At 34.1% G+C, this 15,957-nt stretch overlaps 1 protein-coding gene across 1 annotated transcript in view; it reads right to left on the reverse strand.

The window, feature by feature from the left end:
- Nucleotides 1-2,905: 2,905 nt before the first annotated feature.
- Nucleotides 2,906-15,957, reverse strand: part of LOC150100371 (uncharacterized) — a 207,428-nt gene continuing 194,376 nt past the window's right edge. The window contains exon 3 of the mRNA XM_090402291.1: nucleotides 2,906-10,722. Within this exon, the coding sequence (XP_090258417.1) occupies nucleotides 9,718-10,722 (1,005 nt within the window). The 3' untranslated portion in view covers nucleotides 2,906-9,717. The remainder of the gene's footprint in view (nucleotides 10,723-15,957) is intronic.

Genomic DNA, 15,957 nt, shown 5'->3' on the forward strand with positions numbered 1-15,957 from the left:
TTCTCTGATATACAATAGAAATTAATTTCGAATTTATTAGAAAAAGAGTTCCTTCTTAAAGTGAAGGAGAAGTGAGTTGTTCTTAAGAGAGGTGGGGAGGAGAATGTTCTTAAAGAGGCGCGGGGGGGGGGGGAGAAGGAATGCTTAATGAGAAAAAATGTTCTTTTCACAACGTTAAATAGATTTCGTTTCGTTTGATGAACAACAAGGAACAAAGGAATAAGAATAAAAATTATTCACAGAAATATAGAACTGTAGTTTAAGGTATCAAAAACTGATCGTTAAAGACGAAAAGGTTCTTCATGAAGTAAATCATAAGCGAGTTTTTACGAAGGTTAGTCAAATCGGGATATGTTAGTACCGACGAAATCTACTATTGTAATACAATACAGATTAGAAATCTCATCTGCATTTTGATCTGTAATTTCGCAAAGCTTTAGGTTGTGTGTTTGTCAATGCCAGCAAAGATTGGTCGATTGGTAGAGCCTCTGCTACTAATAGCTCACGTAAAAAGTTAAGCAAGTTTGAGCGCGTTAAGTAGTTGGAAGGGATTTTTAGTCGTTCGATGCTGTTGGCACACTCTCCGTCGATGAGTCTTTGGACTCCCTGGAGGTGTCAAATAACAATAATAATAACAATAAAAACTGTGACGAAAAACACTTCGTTGAGATAGCGTCTCCGTAATTCAATTCACTAGAGGTGATGCTTTTCTGTTGGAAAGACCTGAGTTCAGTTCCTCGTAGTATAAGTGCAGTGCATTTTTATATAAAGAGCTTTTCAGTTGAAGGTGAATTACTCGTGGGTAGGGTTGTCCTCATGATAGTTTCATAGAACAAGCATGGCGCCTTTCAAAGCCACTTCAGACATCCAGTAAGAAGGGTTTCAGTTTCAGGCCAGGCTTCTACTCCTTCCACCCTAGACAGAATTTGATCCAGCAGAGGGGGGGGTGTTATGGAAACACTACTATGCACGCCTGCATACATTTTTTTTGTTTTGTTTTTAAAGGCCAGGTGGTTAGTTGTTTATGTTGCAACTAATATTGCTTATTACTACATAATGACTACGTAGTAGCTGAGGTACTATATTGTGTCTTTGTGTGTTTTCTGGCTGTATTATGTGGAAAGAAACCCTCGGGATTCGGGGATGAAATATATTCTGCAGTTTCTGTATGTCACCAGCTTTCTCACCTTTAATTAAAGAGTTGAGTTATCTGTGGTTCGTTTATTGCCGTTTTCTCATTTACCTTTTAATAGCTAACTTAAAAAGTGGACTTAATTGTCATTGCTAGCAGTATAGAATATTACACTATACAGTGATACCTCGGCTAACGAGTGACACTGCTAACGAATTTTTTGGCTAACGAAGATTTTTTTGCTGTTTTTTGGACTCGGCTAACGAATATGAATTCGGCTAATGATTGTTTTAGTGGATGCGCGCGCGCTAATAAAGCAGCAAACATGAACGGTCTGGCCATTCTAGGAGCTTATCTTTTCCATCTGTATGGTGTGACAAAGAAATGAATTTAAAGGCAGAATTTAACTTCATCAAGATAAAATTTCTTCCTGCAAACACCACATCTGTTTTGCAACCCATGGACCAACAGATCATATCAAACTTTAAGAAAGTGTATACAAAACATCTTTGTTCCAAAGATGTTTTGATGCAACTTCATTTACCAGTCTGACTCTGAGGGAATTCTGGAAGGATCATTATCATATCCTTCATGCTATTCAAGTCATTGTCATGGCATGGGAACGAAGTGTCAGTTAGGACACTTAATGCTGCCTAGGGAACTTGCTGCTGAAAATGCTGACATTGTAGATAAGATAGTCTCCTTGGGCAAAGCATTACATTCGGAGGTAAATGAAGAAGATGTAGAAGAATTAGTTGAAGAACACTCAAAAAATCTGACAAAAGAAGATCTTGAAGAGTTGATAAAGCAACTGAATCAGGAAAGAGACAAGGAAGATAAAAAAAAATGCTCATCAGAGGAGGACATCAATAAAAAGGGAAGAATGCCAACAGGTGACATTAAAAAAAATGCTGCACTACTGGGAAAAGTTTCAGTCTTTGGCTACAAAGTGGCATCTCAACAAAGCTGAAATGAAGAGACTTTGTGCCTTGGTTGAAGACAATGTCTGAATCACTTTAAAAACATTCTGAAAAAAAGAGAAGTTCAATCAACTTTGAACAGATGTTTTTTGACTTCTCCTTTAGCAAAGAGACAGAGGCCAGCTACTGAAGAAGAGGAGACTTACCTTGAATAAACTTTGAAAATTTGGAAGAAGAATAGTAAAAACGTTGTGTACATATTTTCCGTTTAATAAAGTGTATATAATAGTGTAAAGATCATCAGTTTTTCATTCTACTTTCCATTCTCCTTCATCTAATTGGGTAGCTTTCATCTCAGCCTTTGGTGAGTTTTTGCCCTTTTATAGTGTGCTTTTTACTATTTTATAAAACTTATCTTTAAATAATAGGCAGCATCCAGAACGAATTAAGCGATTTTCTATAGAAACCTACGGGAAATCACGTTTCGGCTAACGAATGTGATTCCGGAACGAATTATCTTCGTTAGCAGAGGTATCACTGTATACGTATGTCATTGGCAATTTGCCACTGAAATTTCTCCAGTTACTGTTACTGGATAGAAACGCTTGAGATACACAGAAATAAATTATTTGAATGTCTTTATTTATGCTTATATGCTGCTTTAATGTTCATGTTCTTTTTTTCCATCCAGCGATACTTTTTCAGCATTTCATGGGGGAAATGGAATGGAGAAAGTGTTTATTATTGTTTAATTTTGTATGTTAATTTATATTCGCAGATATTATAGGAAGCTTTTTGTATTATAGAATACATATAAAATATTTGTATTATAGAATAAAAGAAAACACAAAAATTTCAGTTACAACAATTTTATTTTAATTTTTTTTTCTTAATTTTTCAACAAGTTTTACACATGGTACTACAACACTCCACGGCATCACGGACTGCCTCGGATAGGTTATTGGTTCAATAAACCCACACGTGCCGTGCATCAAATGGGGGCCTAAGGCACTCTTTTTTTAATAAATCTTTCAACTGAAGTATAGCACAATCTTTTAGTGTCCTTTCACAAACTGCCCTTATAACACGATTTCAGATCTAATTTTGGCAAACAACATTTATGGTAGTATCTACTGCCACCTACTGTCTACAGTAAAATTACTGTTTGCTATAGTATCTATCTATATTCTTTAACTACTGTACAACATTTTACATTAGCTCACTCCATTCGGAAGACTGCATAGTAGACATCTATTATATGACTACTTTTTTTTTCTCTACATACTATGAAATTTGGCACATTGACATTTGCGAATGAGCATTTGACCATTAGGTCTAACAAGAGAACAGCATTAACTCTGGTCTACTGTCTAATAAATGAAATAAATATCTACTAAACGATTAGAAAAGTTAGTTATAAACTATAGATTGATAAGGTTTGAGAGCAACTATTGAGACTCTGACCCTATCCATATGTTTATTGCTGCAGTAGATTTGGCATAAAGTTAACTGGTTATCTGAGGCAGCTTAAAGATTATTGGAAGATCCGTTTATCAAAGGGCTAATATCATCTTGTTTCTCTGTACTTGCAATTAGTCTTCAAATATTAACAAGGGTTTTCCATTTGTTGCTTTCGGAATAAAAATGTATTTCAATTTACGAAGCAAGGCAATTTGAGGCCTGACCGGTAAATCACTTATCTTTTATTACCTCATAGTTTTAAGGCACTGGCGTTAATTTTTTTTTAGGCCGAGAACTACCGTTATCTCATATTTCATTATGGGAATTTCAGAAGGATTTCATTTATTTCTGTCGCCATAAATTCTTTAATATCCAGGTTATATGCTCGTATCTCCTCCAAAAATTTCCTTTGCATCCATCTTAGATCAATCAGAATGAAGCAATCGAATTTCTGTTTATATATCTTCTTTTTTGTGGCCTGAAAAGCATGGTTACTTTCTTCTCTTCTTGGTTTGAAATTATCCCAAATAGTAATCAGCTATTACTTATGTATCTTTTCCAATACAAAAGGCACAGACACATCTGTTTAAGATGCCATTTCTAAAAGTTTTTTTTTTTTAAATTATTAAACATGTTATAAAAAAACAAGGAACAATCACATACCTTTCCCTACGTGGTGAACATGTATACAGTAGCAGAGTGCTTTCGAACATATAACACAATACATGATTGGCCTCTCTTATTACTTAAAAAAAAAAGGAGTCACATTTAATAAGTTTGAAGTAAATAGTTCCTGAAGTTTTATAAATAACGAAATAATTTCATAAACATTTGAAAGATCAAATTGTATCTGCAAAGCAAAGATGATTTATCTTATTTATTTATTTCTGCTTGATCAAAATCACCAAATTTCTGTCATTGAAGACAAAAACTCGGATTCCAAATAATAAAACTATACTTTTTTTGTCTTTGAACTATAACTCATTTCAAACAACAATCAGTAAACCACTTGTTAGAAAGAACGAGAGAATTATCACTATACCACTCTTGTCCACAGATATGTATAAGGTTGTTTCAGAACTGCAACTCATTCATTTATACTCAGCTTTGTTATTGCAATCCAAAGCTATGTCGCCCTACAGACCCGCATTCCAACTGCCGCAAATATTGAAGTAGAAATCATTTCTGTTGCCATAAGCATTTACTTTATCCTCGTGAACATATTTGCTTAGGAGTTTCATTTCATTCATTTCAGTTTATTTATAACTAACTGTGAAAAAAAAATGTATTTTCATCTCCAAGTGCTTAAAGTTTTATTTAAAAAAGACAAATTATAAGTGTGCTCGTGCTCTACTTGAAATACTGACATACAATTGGCTTAAATGCTAAGAGGCTTAAGCCTACTTATGCACATAATTCAGCTGCATATAAAGAGTCATTCATGTGCATTACATATATATAAACTTACCTTTAACACACGAAATAAAGGATTTTATAGGATTTCTTTTTTATTCCGTTTAAGTTCATTAAATAAACAGCTTGTAGATAATAACATTATCTACAAGCTGTTCAAAAAGGAATTAAAAAATGAAACTGCTACTTTTTTAATTGTTTCAGAGCCTTGAAAAAAGGCTCTATTTGTTTAGTTTTATTCTTTTTCACTTTATAGATCCAAAATAAATAATTTCTTATTTTGAAAAAAGCGAAGAGAATTAATCTTCTCTTTTCAAAGAGAGAATTTATAGAAAATATGTCATGCTTAGAAGGTATACAATATTTGTAGAGATATAAATATGTATAAGCCTCTATCAAATTCAAATGTAAAACAACAGAAGGAAACTTTAACGATTTTGGCTCCATCACATTTTGCGACTATGGACATACCAAATGGAAAATTTGTTTTCCCTCTTTAGTATAGATCCGAGCGAAGGCCAGGTCGTTGGAATGTATTTCATGTAACATTTGTACATTAATAAAAGAACATTTGATTGTTTTCTGACTTAGCACGATTAACAAAGACCTGAAAAACTAGCTACAAAATCACATATTTCGTTTTCCGATTAGGAGTATACTTGATGTTCTTATGTATATTTGAACACTTCTAAAAGCAAAGAGGCGCTAATATAATATTTCTAAAAGTTTTGATTAACATTGGAGTTAATCTAAAATGGTACCAAAAATGACTGCAATCTTCTTCATTTTATAGCTGAAAGGGAAAAAAACGTGAACTATTTCCAACAGTTTTCAGTAGGTTTTTTTTGTTGTTGTATACTTATGTACATATGGTAAAGATGGTCGTCCATGGTAAGTAAAATTCTTATATTTTTATAACTTGGTAAAGTTCCAGTTGTGCACTTAGAGATGGCTATTTCTTAAATCTTTGGTTCCTTACCTGGAATCACAAAACATTTTATAAATATACATTTAAGATTATACGTTTCTTCTGATTCTTAAGAAATAATTCGCAGAACACAGGACACATAGCGTAAACTCTATCATATATTACATTGAAAGTTTTCCTTTATTCATATGCCGTAATTTAAATTAGTGCTAAACCAAAGACATACCAAGATGCGATATTTGCATCGAGGGAACGACCATTCAAACCCGTGGTATAAAAGACTCTTTTCTGACCGTCTTACTGGGAGTTAGAAGGATGATATTGGCAACTTTCTAACACAAGCCTTTTACTCTGGATTTTTATTGCAAGAATCGAGTTGCCTGTGCTATTTCTCCCTCTCTGAGGAACACGCAATAAACATTATATTCAGTGTGTAAAAAGAAGCTATTTAAAGTAACTTGAACTATTAAAAATTTGTATTTACAGATTCCAAGAAAGAATGGATGCTATAAATGAATTGGGACGAAATATAATTTACGGACTAAGAATTGTTTTTAGGAAATTTATAATGATAAATCTCCTAAAAATCGTGTTTCTTATGCGAATGCTTGTACTACAGAGACATACACACCAATGAAAAGATTGCTTTGCAAAATTTCACCATATAGGTGAAAAAAATCAAAGTCATATTTGAAATTCACTTCAGTCGCATTCGACAAAGCCTTACCAAGGCGATGTTTTTCTCTCTCTTTCATTTTATGGCAGGATATAATGACAAAATACAACTCGTTTAGGGTTTGAATTCTAAAGAACGTAAAACAGAAATGTTCTAAACGGTAATCGCTGTGTTTAACAGTCGGATAAAAATGCAATTGTCTTCTATTCTTAAACTTGTTCATTAATAATTGAAAATTGGGATATTGTCAAGGGATTGATTGACACATTAATCACATATCATTTTTCCCATTAAATATCCATGTAAATAATTAAAAATGAAAAAAGAGAAATAATGAAAAAGAGTAATGATATCGTTTGTGGATAAGGATTGTGGTGATAAAAATGGAATAGTGTATATCTGGTTAGTATCTGAGTGTTTGTGTTGTTTAACTGGCTTAGCATTTATATATTATCGTTGTTTATATACTTATTCCTAAATTCTCATGAAGTCGGTACGCTTATTTATAAAATTACTTTTTTGTAATTCTTTACCATTTTCTTGTATATAAATCTGAAGTACCAAAAATATTAGTCTTCGGCTGCGACATGCAGGAGTTTTGTTATTGTGACTAAATAACTGTATGTCACAAGATAGGAATTTTATTCCAGAACCACTACATCTTTGTAATGGAGAAACGTGTAGTGGCTTTGGAAAATATATAATTAGTTTACAGGAAGTGGTGTACTACTAGACTTTTTTTTACTTTAAGGGTTTAGTTTAGTTCGGTCTTCAGCAGAAGACAACTTATCATTAAAGGACTGGGAAAAAAACTGTTCTAGAACTATTGATAAGAGATGTAAGTAAAATATAATTATTTCTACTTTTCGAGCGCATGTAGAGAACTTGGAACACTCTGAGAAACATTAACACTTTGACTTTACAAATGCGATCCGTTTCGTATTTTCATCATTGCAGATACGGCTCACATTCGTGATATCCGAATTTTCTTATTGGTTTTAATATCAATATTACTCAGAAATTCAACATATGACATTGTCGTATTTCAAGACTATAAAACCTTTCCATTTCTTTCACTAACACTTGCCAAGATCTCTCTCCTTTTTTATGATGAGTGCTGATGGACTTAGGTTTCTTTCAGTTTCACACAATGTTTTGAAACAGTTTCATATTCATTCGGGCTGGGCTGTACGTACTTGAACGGATCTGAGTTCCTATGGAAATTGGTTTTATGTCAACTTCATCCAGCACAGTAACGTGGAGGGCTGCCTTTGTGAAGTGAAGTGACTTAGTCTTCAATAGCTTTTTCCTGCTGTTTAAGGTTTATAGCTGGTGGAATTTCTTAAAATGACATTTTTTATTTATAAGCATTAAAATTTAATTTATTAGATCTGTAGTTTATCTTATCTGTATTGGATTTAAAATATTGCTCTGGTGTTCACAATTCCAGTATCATCTTTGTGAGAAGACTAAATGAGAGAGAGAGATTGGAAGTCCAGTTATTTATGATTCCAGTTGATTATCATAAGTAGATGTTCTCTTTTATCATAATGCCTTGTAATGAATGTTTTTATTTTATTTTATTCAATTTTTAAAGTAAATTGAATCCACTGATGATTATTCATATGTACCACACATGAACATGAAATGAAATTTTAAATATGAGTGATCAAAAGTATTTTTTTTTTTTTTTTTTTTGCATGAACTATTTAAACTTGCCACTATCGTAAATTTAGCGTTATTCATAGAAGTAGAATTCTAGAAACAATCTTGTATTTCTGCACATTTCTAATCCAGAAGTTGTTCATTGAAGTACCTCTCTCATTTCTTGACATATCTGAATCTTTATCTCATTTTCAGTGAATGTTAGAAGTATACAAAGCATACAACCTTTAGGAATATGCGAAGGTTGACACCAAAAGCATTAGTAGTGACAGTCGAAACATGTACACGAGTATGTATGTCGTGGTGCATATCTAAACACAGCGCGTTTAGATAAGGGTACAGATCGACTATTTAGTAGTCAGGAATATGTTCACATAACTAGAACATCAATGGAGCAAGATTGATCTTGCTTTCATGGAATTGTAACGGGATTTACCTCAGGCCTGCGGAGTTATAAACAAGTCATATTCAAAAATGCAACAGATATTCTTGCATGGCATGATATCGTACAGAATTCGGTTTCATTTCTTCAGCACCACTAACGACCTAAACTGTGTTATAGGCAGCCATCCATTGAACACTCGTGTAGTGTTTTTTTTTTTTTTTTTTTTTGTCTTCAGTGGAATTGACAAATCTTTGAACTTTCTAATCTCATGATAATAAAAGCAGTTTTCGGGGGAAACATTTTGCAACAAGCGGGCTTACACGCATCAGACCAGTTCCTTTTTTTTTTAGCATCTTGTGTGAAAATGTAATCTGATAGGGCCAATGACGACATTGAAGGAATGCCAACTGTAAGTGCATAAAAATAAATAAAACTTTGTGATAAATACATTTTCTTCAATTCTTATAAATGCTTATAAGTGCCGCAGAAACATCTAATTGGGCCCTAGTTTCCTCAAAGATAAGTGATGTGATAAAAATCTATAACTGATATCTCTATTTCAGCCATAGACACTCTCAGCGGACGCTGCTAATCAAATAATATTTTGACCTTTATCACCACTTTCCTTTAAATATGTTACGTATTAAACATAAAACGTTGATCGGTCCTTGTTAGCTTAGTGAGAAGTGAATTTCTACTTATTTGTACATTCCAGCGTTTCGTTGATTACCGAAGATGTTCGATTCTACACAAACTATTTTATCACTCATGCAGATTATTGCATTTTTTTTATCATCCAATAATTTTTCCCCTTGGCCCAGTTGTCATTAATTTAATGAAGTTCTTAAATTCTCAGTCTCGTGTTGTATGTTAGATTTTGAGGTTCTATTTCGTTCTTCGTAAGAATGCCATGATCCACTGGTGTTGACCACTTCGATTGAGCAAGACGACAATTCGGTGAAGTATAAATCTGCTGATGATTGATAGCAAGTAACACTTCTCGGAGTAGAAACACCAAGTGACCTTTACCCGAAGTACTTGACATGTCGATCTGAAATAGATTTGTAAATAAATAACCTGCAATAATCACATGGAAAGTGTAGATCTTATAACAGCGGGAATGCAGCTGAACAGTAGCTATTTGTATTTAGCTCTTAATGCTTTAAGAGGAGACCGAAATTGCTGTTGAAAATTTGAAAAGGCTGACAGCGACTTCCCACGAGATGAACTACGTGGTTGATTGATGGGCGTAGGCGGAGCAGCTTTCGTTGGGCTTACAGGATATCGTGTAATTTTGTTTCCCTCTGCCGCAAGGATATTAGATGTCACGTTCCTGACAGACGCTGTTGTCTCTAGCATTTCGAATTCATCCTTCTCCGGTATCGGTAGAAGATTAGAAGGACGTCGAGCATATCCTCGGCGATACTTTGCAGATCGACGGCTTCGATGAGGAGTAGGTCGATGGGTGTGAAAGTTTTCAGGAGAATGAAGAAGCACCTGATGACTGTTGTTGTTGCCACTGCCGTTGCTACTTCCACTAGCGCCTCCTCCGTTGTTGATATTACTGTTACCATTATGATTACTACTACTACTACTACTACTGCTGCTGCTGCTGCTGCTGCTGCAGCTATTATTAGTACCACTTCTACTGCTACTGCTTCTACCAGTACTGCTATTATGACTATCGCTGCAACTGCCTCTACCACCAGTACTCCTACGTGAGGTGACGTGAGGCACCAGGCGTTCTGGAGACGGCGTAGATCGTTCGCTGACTTTAGGTTTCTTATGTTTATGCAGAACACAGTTAATGTCATGAGCAAGAGCCTCGAGGTCTAACGGGTTGCGACTCTTTCCTTTCAGAACAGCAGCCATTGAGGGACTGCAAGGAGCACTGCGCGTATGCGGAGACTCGTTTATATTTGGACGACATGGACTACAATGAACCGTGCCCAGCGGAGGACATTTTCCATGACCTGTCTGCTTCAAGCGGAGTATCTTTGCCCGACATACCACACAGCGCAGTGGCAGCATTCTCTGAGATACGGCCATCTGGATGGTTTTAACAAAACATTTCCGACAGACGACCTTGTGACCACAAGGGAATGTTTGCATTGTGGCTTTGGCATTGATGCAGATGACACACTAAAAGAGAGAGAAAAAAATTAATACTGTATGCTGTTATTCAACCAAGTTATTTTTAAATATTTAATGTAACTATAAACAAATTTGAAATAACAGACATATTTAGAGAATTACAAAAATGATACAATATTTATTTCCTCAGTTAGCTTTAATTATTACCCAAAAAAACACTGATTTTTACTTCTTTTTTTTTGTTGTTGTTTTGTATTAATTCTACCCATACCTGTTGTTCATCAATATCATAAAGCGGGGATGGGATAAATGTTAGCTGATCTAGGAACTCTATTTTATATATCGGTTCACGTCTCTGATATGCAAGATGGTGTTGTCATCACCTCGAAGAAAATTATGCATGTTTTTTCTACTAAAAGGAAAGTGTGTATTTCTCGATAACGACTGACCTAATCGAAATAATAAACTTTATTATTATTATTATTATTTCAACCTTATGTCACACATTCCATCTAAGGTGGTAAAGGTTCTGAGTTTAGGAATTATCGAATTCCTACCGTGTACTAAAAGCAAATTATCTTCCCAAATTATCTTCTCAAAATTATCTTCCCAAAATGCCCACTTTTAAGTTTTTGGTAAATACATAAGTAAAATGAAATGAAATTATTATTATAGGAACTTCATAGAGTCAGAAAGTTCACTATAAGCTACAGGTTCTTAAACACTCTTGTTATCTGCGACCCCTTTTCATTGATAAACGTGAGTAAATTAAATATTTATTATAGAAGTACTGAAATTATTATCTATAATTTTTTATTCCACCTTTATCAATGTTTGCTGCGATCACCAAAGCTTTTTTTCGCGATTCCCGGAGGGGTCACAACACACAGTTTAAGAACCACTGCTCTAGGTACCACAAATTTCTTGTTCTTAAATATTCACTTTGTCTGCACTCTTACAACCCTTTCCCAATTATGAAAATAAAATGAATTCATTATTCATTCATTAACGGTAGCAATTATTCAGAAATAAATGCAAGGAAGAACTCATGAATAACCGATGAAGAAGCGCTCATAAACAGACTATTTGTATACCCAACTGATCAGGCTACAATGAATTTGAAAAAACAAAACATTATCAAAAGGTGCTTGTATGGCTCTGTGGAAATTATGTTTATTTCTAGTCGCCGAACGAACTAGTAAACGAGAGCCTCGGTTTATGAGAATTTGAACTTACCATCAGTGAGGGCTGAACCATGGAGACTGCCTACCCACCTGCCTACAAAAGTTAGTTTGGATGAAGCTTTTCATACTCTCTTTGCGAATTAAAGGCACCAGAGTATCGTTCTAAATTAGAACAAAAAAAAATCAAAATGCGAAATTCTAAACGAACTTTTTTTCAGAATTTTTTAACTCTCACATCTATGGGTAATAGAATTCTTCGTCCCGCATCAGCATTACCTTTTAATGGAAAAGATTAAAACTATTTTTTTCTTCCACCAACTTGCATCTCAATTTACTTAAACACCACTAGTTTGGTGTCCACCACATGATTTGAATTTCCCTGATCCAAACTATTCTCAAACTTCCATTGGGAAACCAAAAAAGAAAAAAGAAAAACAGCCAAACATTTAGGAATGTAGATACAAAATCCAGCTTCCTCAAAAAGTGAAAGATGTAAGATTAAAATGAACAAGAAAAGGAATGAGATAAAAAAAAAAAAACCTGTCATCTGAAAAAAAAATGGCTTCCTTAGGAAATCTCTCTAAGGTATTAATTTCATCTGAGAAATTAATAAAGATCACTGGAGGATCTTAAAGAATAAAAATGTTTGGTCTACAAAAATAAATAAAAATGACTAATGTAGAATTAAATTACGTATTGTAAGAGTTATCACCCGTTCAGACGATGTACGCAAAATATTGCATACAGGTGTAGTGATGGGGATTTTCAAAAAAAAAAAGAAAAGAAAAGGAAAGCCAGTTAGGACTGGTCTTTGGATTGTCAATCCAAAGCTACTGAAAATCCATTGAATTTATCAATACCAGCGTCAACAGTTTAACATTACCCGAAAATATGAACCTTTCGTTTCCAATGATAGTCGTTTCTTAGCTGAATGAAATAATAAAATGCTTACACAAACGGCTTTCCAGCAGTAGGTCTCAATTTACTGAAAACATTTCATGAGTTTCATATATCAGTTATTTGCTGATGTGTATCAGGTATTTGCTGGTTCTCCATACTTTCTGCAGCCGTAGCCAGACAATTTGGTATGCGATGGTTCAAAGATAAACTATTGCATGTTCATGAATATGACTCATTTTGGACTATTTTATACATTCATATATGTTACAGCATCTCATGACAGATGGCTTTTCTCGGGTGTTTGACTTTGTTTCTTGCACTTTTCTGTGCCATTGCCACATATGAAATTCGAACATTTAAAAGGGGATGCTTATTTGAAAAAGTATCAGTTTATTAAAATGAAAAAGGTGCCTATTTTGACCTTCTTGTTTCAAACATTCTGCAAATTCACAATGTTCAGTGGCAGCACTATCGAACGGATGTTTGAGGTTTCTTTCCTAATATGAAGTTTTCGTTAATCTTAAGTTACGGTACAGAACATTACGTAGGTTATCGTAACAAAACGTAAAGTTACAGCCATTTTCTTATGATTTCTATTAAATTCATTCATACTAAATTTGTTGGAAAAAATGAAACACAGAAGTAACACTTATTGCAAATGATAATTTGGGATATAAAGGTCTCATTTAAGATGAACAAATTCAATGTGAATTTCCAATCTTACATCCTTACAATTTTTGCTATGGGGCTAATAAATTGACTTCACTACAATTAGAGACACGGTAGTGAAGCCAATTTGAATGTATATATACACTTAATATAGGGTGGGGGGGGAGCAAGATTGGAACTATGAGGTGGCCAGGAAGTTAAAGCTTTCTATCCAAACACCTGTTCAGGAAAAGAGATCATTCGAAGTTTATTGCAAATGTTTCTGGTATGCGTTATAAGTTCACTGTCATTGAAGAATGGAAACCGAATGCCAGCTGTCTTCTAAAGGAGATCCACCTACTCCCCTTAGCGAATAAAAGCGTAGAGAATTTTTTTAACATTCGAAGAAAAAAAAAAAAAGAACAGAATTCGGAATTCTAACCAAGCAGTATTCAAACTTTTTTTTTGGTTCGACTCTAGCAGTATTTTAAATAGGAAATAAAATTCTGTGTCCCACATCAGCATTATTATTTTTTAAATCTAAAACGTCAAAAATATTTTTCTTTTCAGTCATCTTACATCTCAATTTACTTCATGCAAATTGGGTTTTTGATATAGACGCCACACTACTTCAGACATTAGGGTTAGAGACTACGAGTTGGCAGGGCAGGGGGGGGGGGGGTTGTCATACTTTCCTCCCCGAATGCCTGTGAAATCATTCGATGGTCGGGGGAAGTCCTCGATGGCGGCAAAGAGCGGCTGCCTGAAATCATCTAAAAAAAAGTTAGGGCTAAACTAGTCTTGCCTATTTCTCCTTGAGGAATAAAAGGGGTTGTTCAAGTTTCCGAGTTGGTAAAAACCCTGCTGCCTTCGTATGGAAACAGCTAGCTTATTTTCACTTTAAACTCCTATAGAAAATTCCAATTTGTTCAGTTTTTATTATTCATGATAATAAGATGTGGAATTAAGGACTAAATCAACTAAGGTTTATGTGACCAGTGTATTTCGTCTGCTAATTGTGTCTTTTCCGGTGTGTGGGGGGGATTGTCCCCCTCTCTATGAAACTAGATTCAGTTGAAAAGCCCTTATAAAGGTCCTTTGCGTCATAGACAGGATTCAAACCTACATGTTTCATTCAAAGGGTATTGTCGTTACAAACTGAACTACTGAGGTATCATTAGGAATATAATAATGATATAGGAGGTAACACATAAAATAATAATAATAGTAATGATTTTTTCTTATTTTATCTTTTTTTGCTCTTCTGTGACCAGCGAGAATTTTTAGTTGACGAGTAAATAAAACAAGCAGTTTTATTTACGCGTAACATAACCAATGCCGATTCTTCGACATGGGTTATGTTGTAAATCTTTTTTTATTATTTTTAACTTTACTGCACCTGCTGCAGCATGTCGGTTTATTAAAAACTGTTTTTTCTCGTAATAGAATACGATCAATAAGAGGATAGAATACGTAGGCATCGTGAAAATATTTAAAGAGCATCCAGGCATAACAAAAACAACAAGCTATTCTCAACGCGGTAACACTTTTTTTTTTTTTAATTTACTTCATTTATTGATTTTTATCGAATTCCTGATTCGGGTGGCTGATTTTTTGCACACAGCGATGGAATATGAAAAATTTGTACCATTAATAGTGGATATTAATACTCGAAAAGATGAGAAAGTAGTATTACAGATTTTTTTTTTTTTTTTCATGTCGATTCCAGAAATCGAACCTAAATGTTTTTGGAATTTTCTCTCAGTTTCTGCTGTGTCATATAACATTATCGGTCCTGTTGTCCCCCAAACAGTGAGCACTCATAATTAATAATTTTTTCGGAGCACTCTTAATTCAGAAAACCAATTAGTGTATTTAAATATATATGGGAACCGAAGGGTTTTATTTTATTGCGAGTTTCTTACGTTGATTTCGAATGTTTTTACCCCTCAGCATTCTGTTTATAATGGCACAGAAAGAATTGTTTTGTTATTCAGCACGTCTGGAATCAGAACTGATTCAAAATTTACTAACGTGGTAGATATGAATACGTGTCTGAAGATGATCATATCATTGTTAACAAATAATGAATGGTCATGTGTTACTGATAAATGTTTTTTTTTCTGCCTCTCATTGACTGATAACTACCCTAATATATACGCTGTTTACATTGAATTCAACTTTATAAAAACGGGTAAAAATTAGCAGTAGCATTAATTAACAGATGGATTTGTTTCTTATCTCCAAAGTGTTGTAGGTTCTGATCAAATTAATATAATGAAGGAATAATAAATGCTGCCCATCACTGCTTTTTAACTGCAGGTAAGTTTGCCGGTCTTATACAAAGGTAGCAGCGTTTTTCCTTCCAGAAATAGTTTTTCATCCTGCGAAACAGAAAACTGGACAGAAGAATACGTCTAATTAACACATTCAAATACTGAACTACCCATTCACAACTTTTCGACGTTAATTCCAAATAACAAAAACAGCCGTAAGCATAGATTCTTTTTACATCCTCGTTTTTGAACTCTATCTAAAAATCGCTTACTAC

This window comes from Typopeltis vanoorti, chromosome 13 (assembly GCF_054136105.1).
Source record: "Typopeltis vanoorti isolate ZY-2024b chromosome 13, IOZ_Tvanoo_1.0, whole genome shotgun sequence".
Lineage (NCBI taxonomy): Eukaryota > Metazoa > Arthropoda > Arachnida > Uropygi > Thelyphonidae > Typopeltis > Typopeltis vanoorti.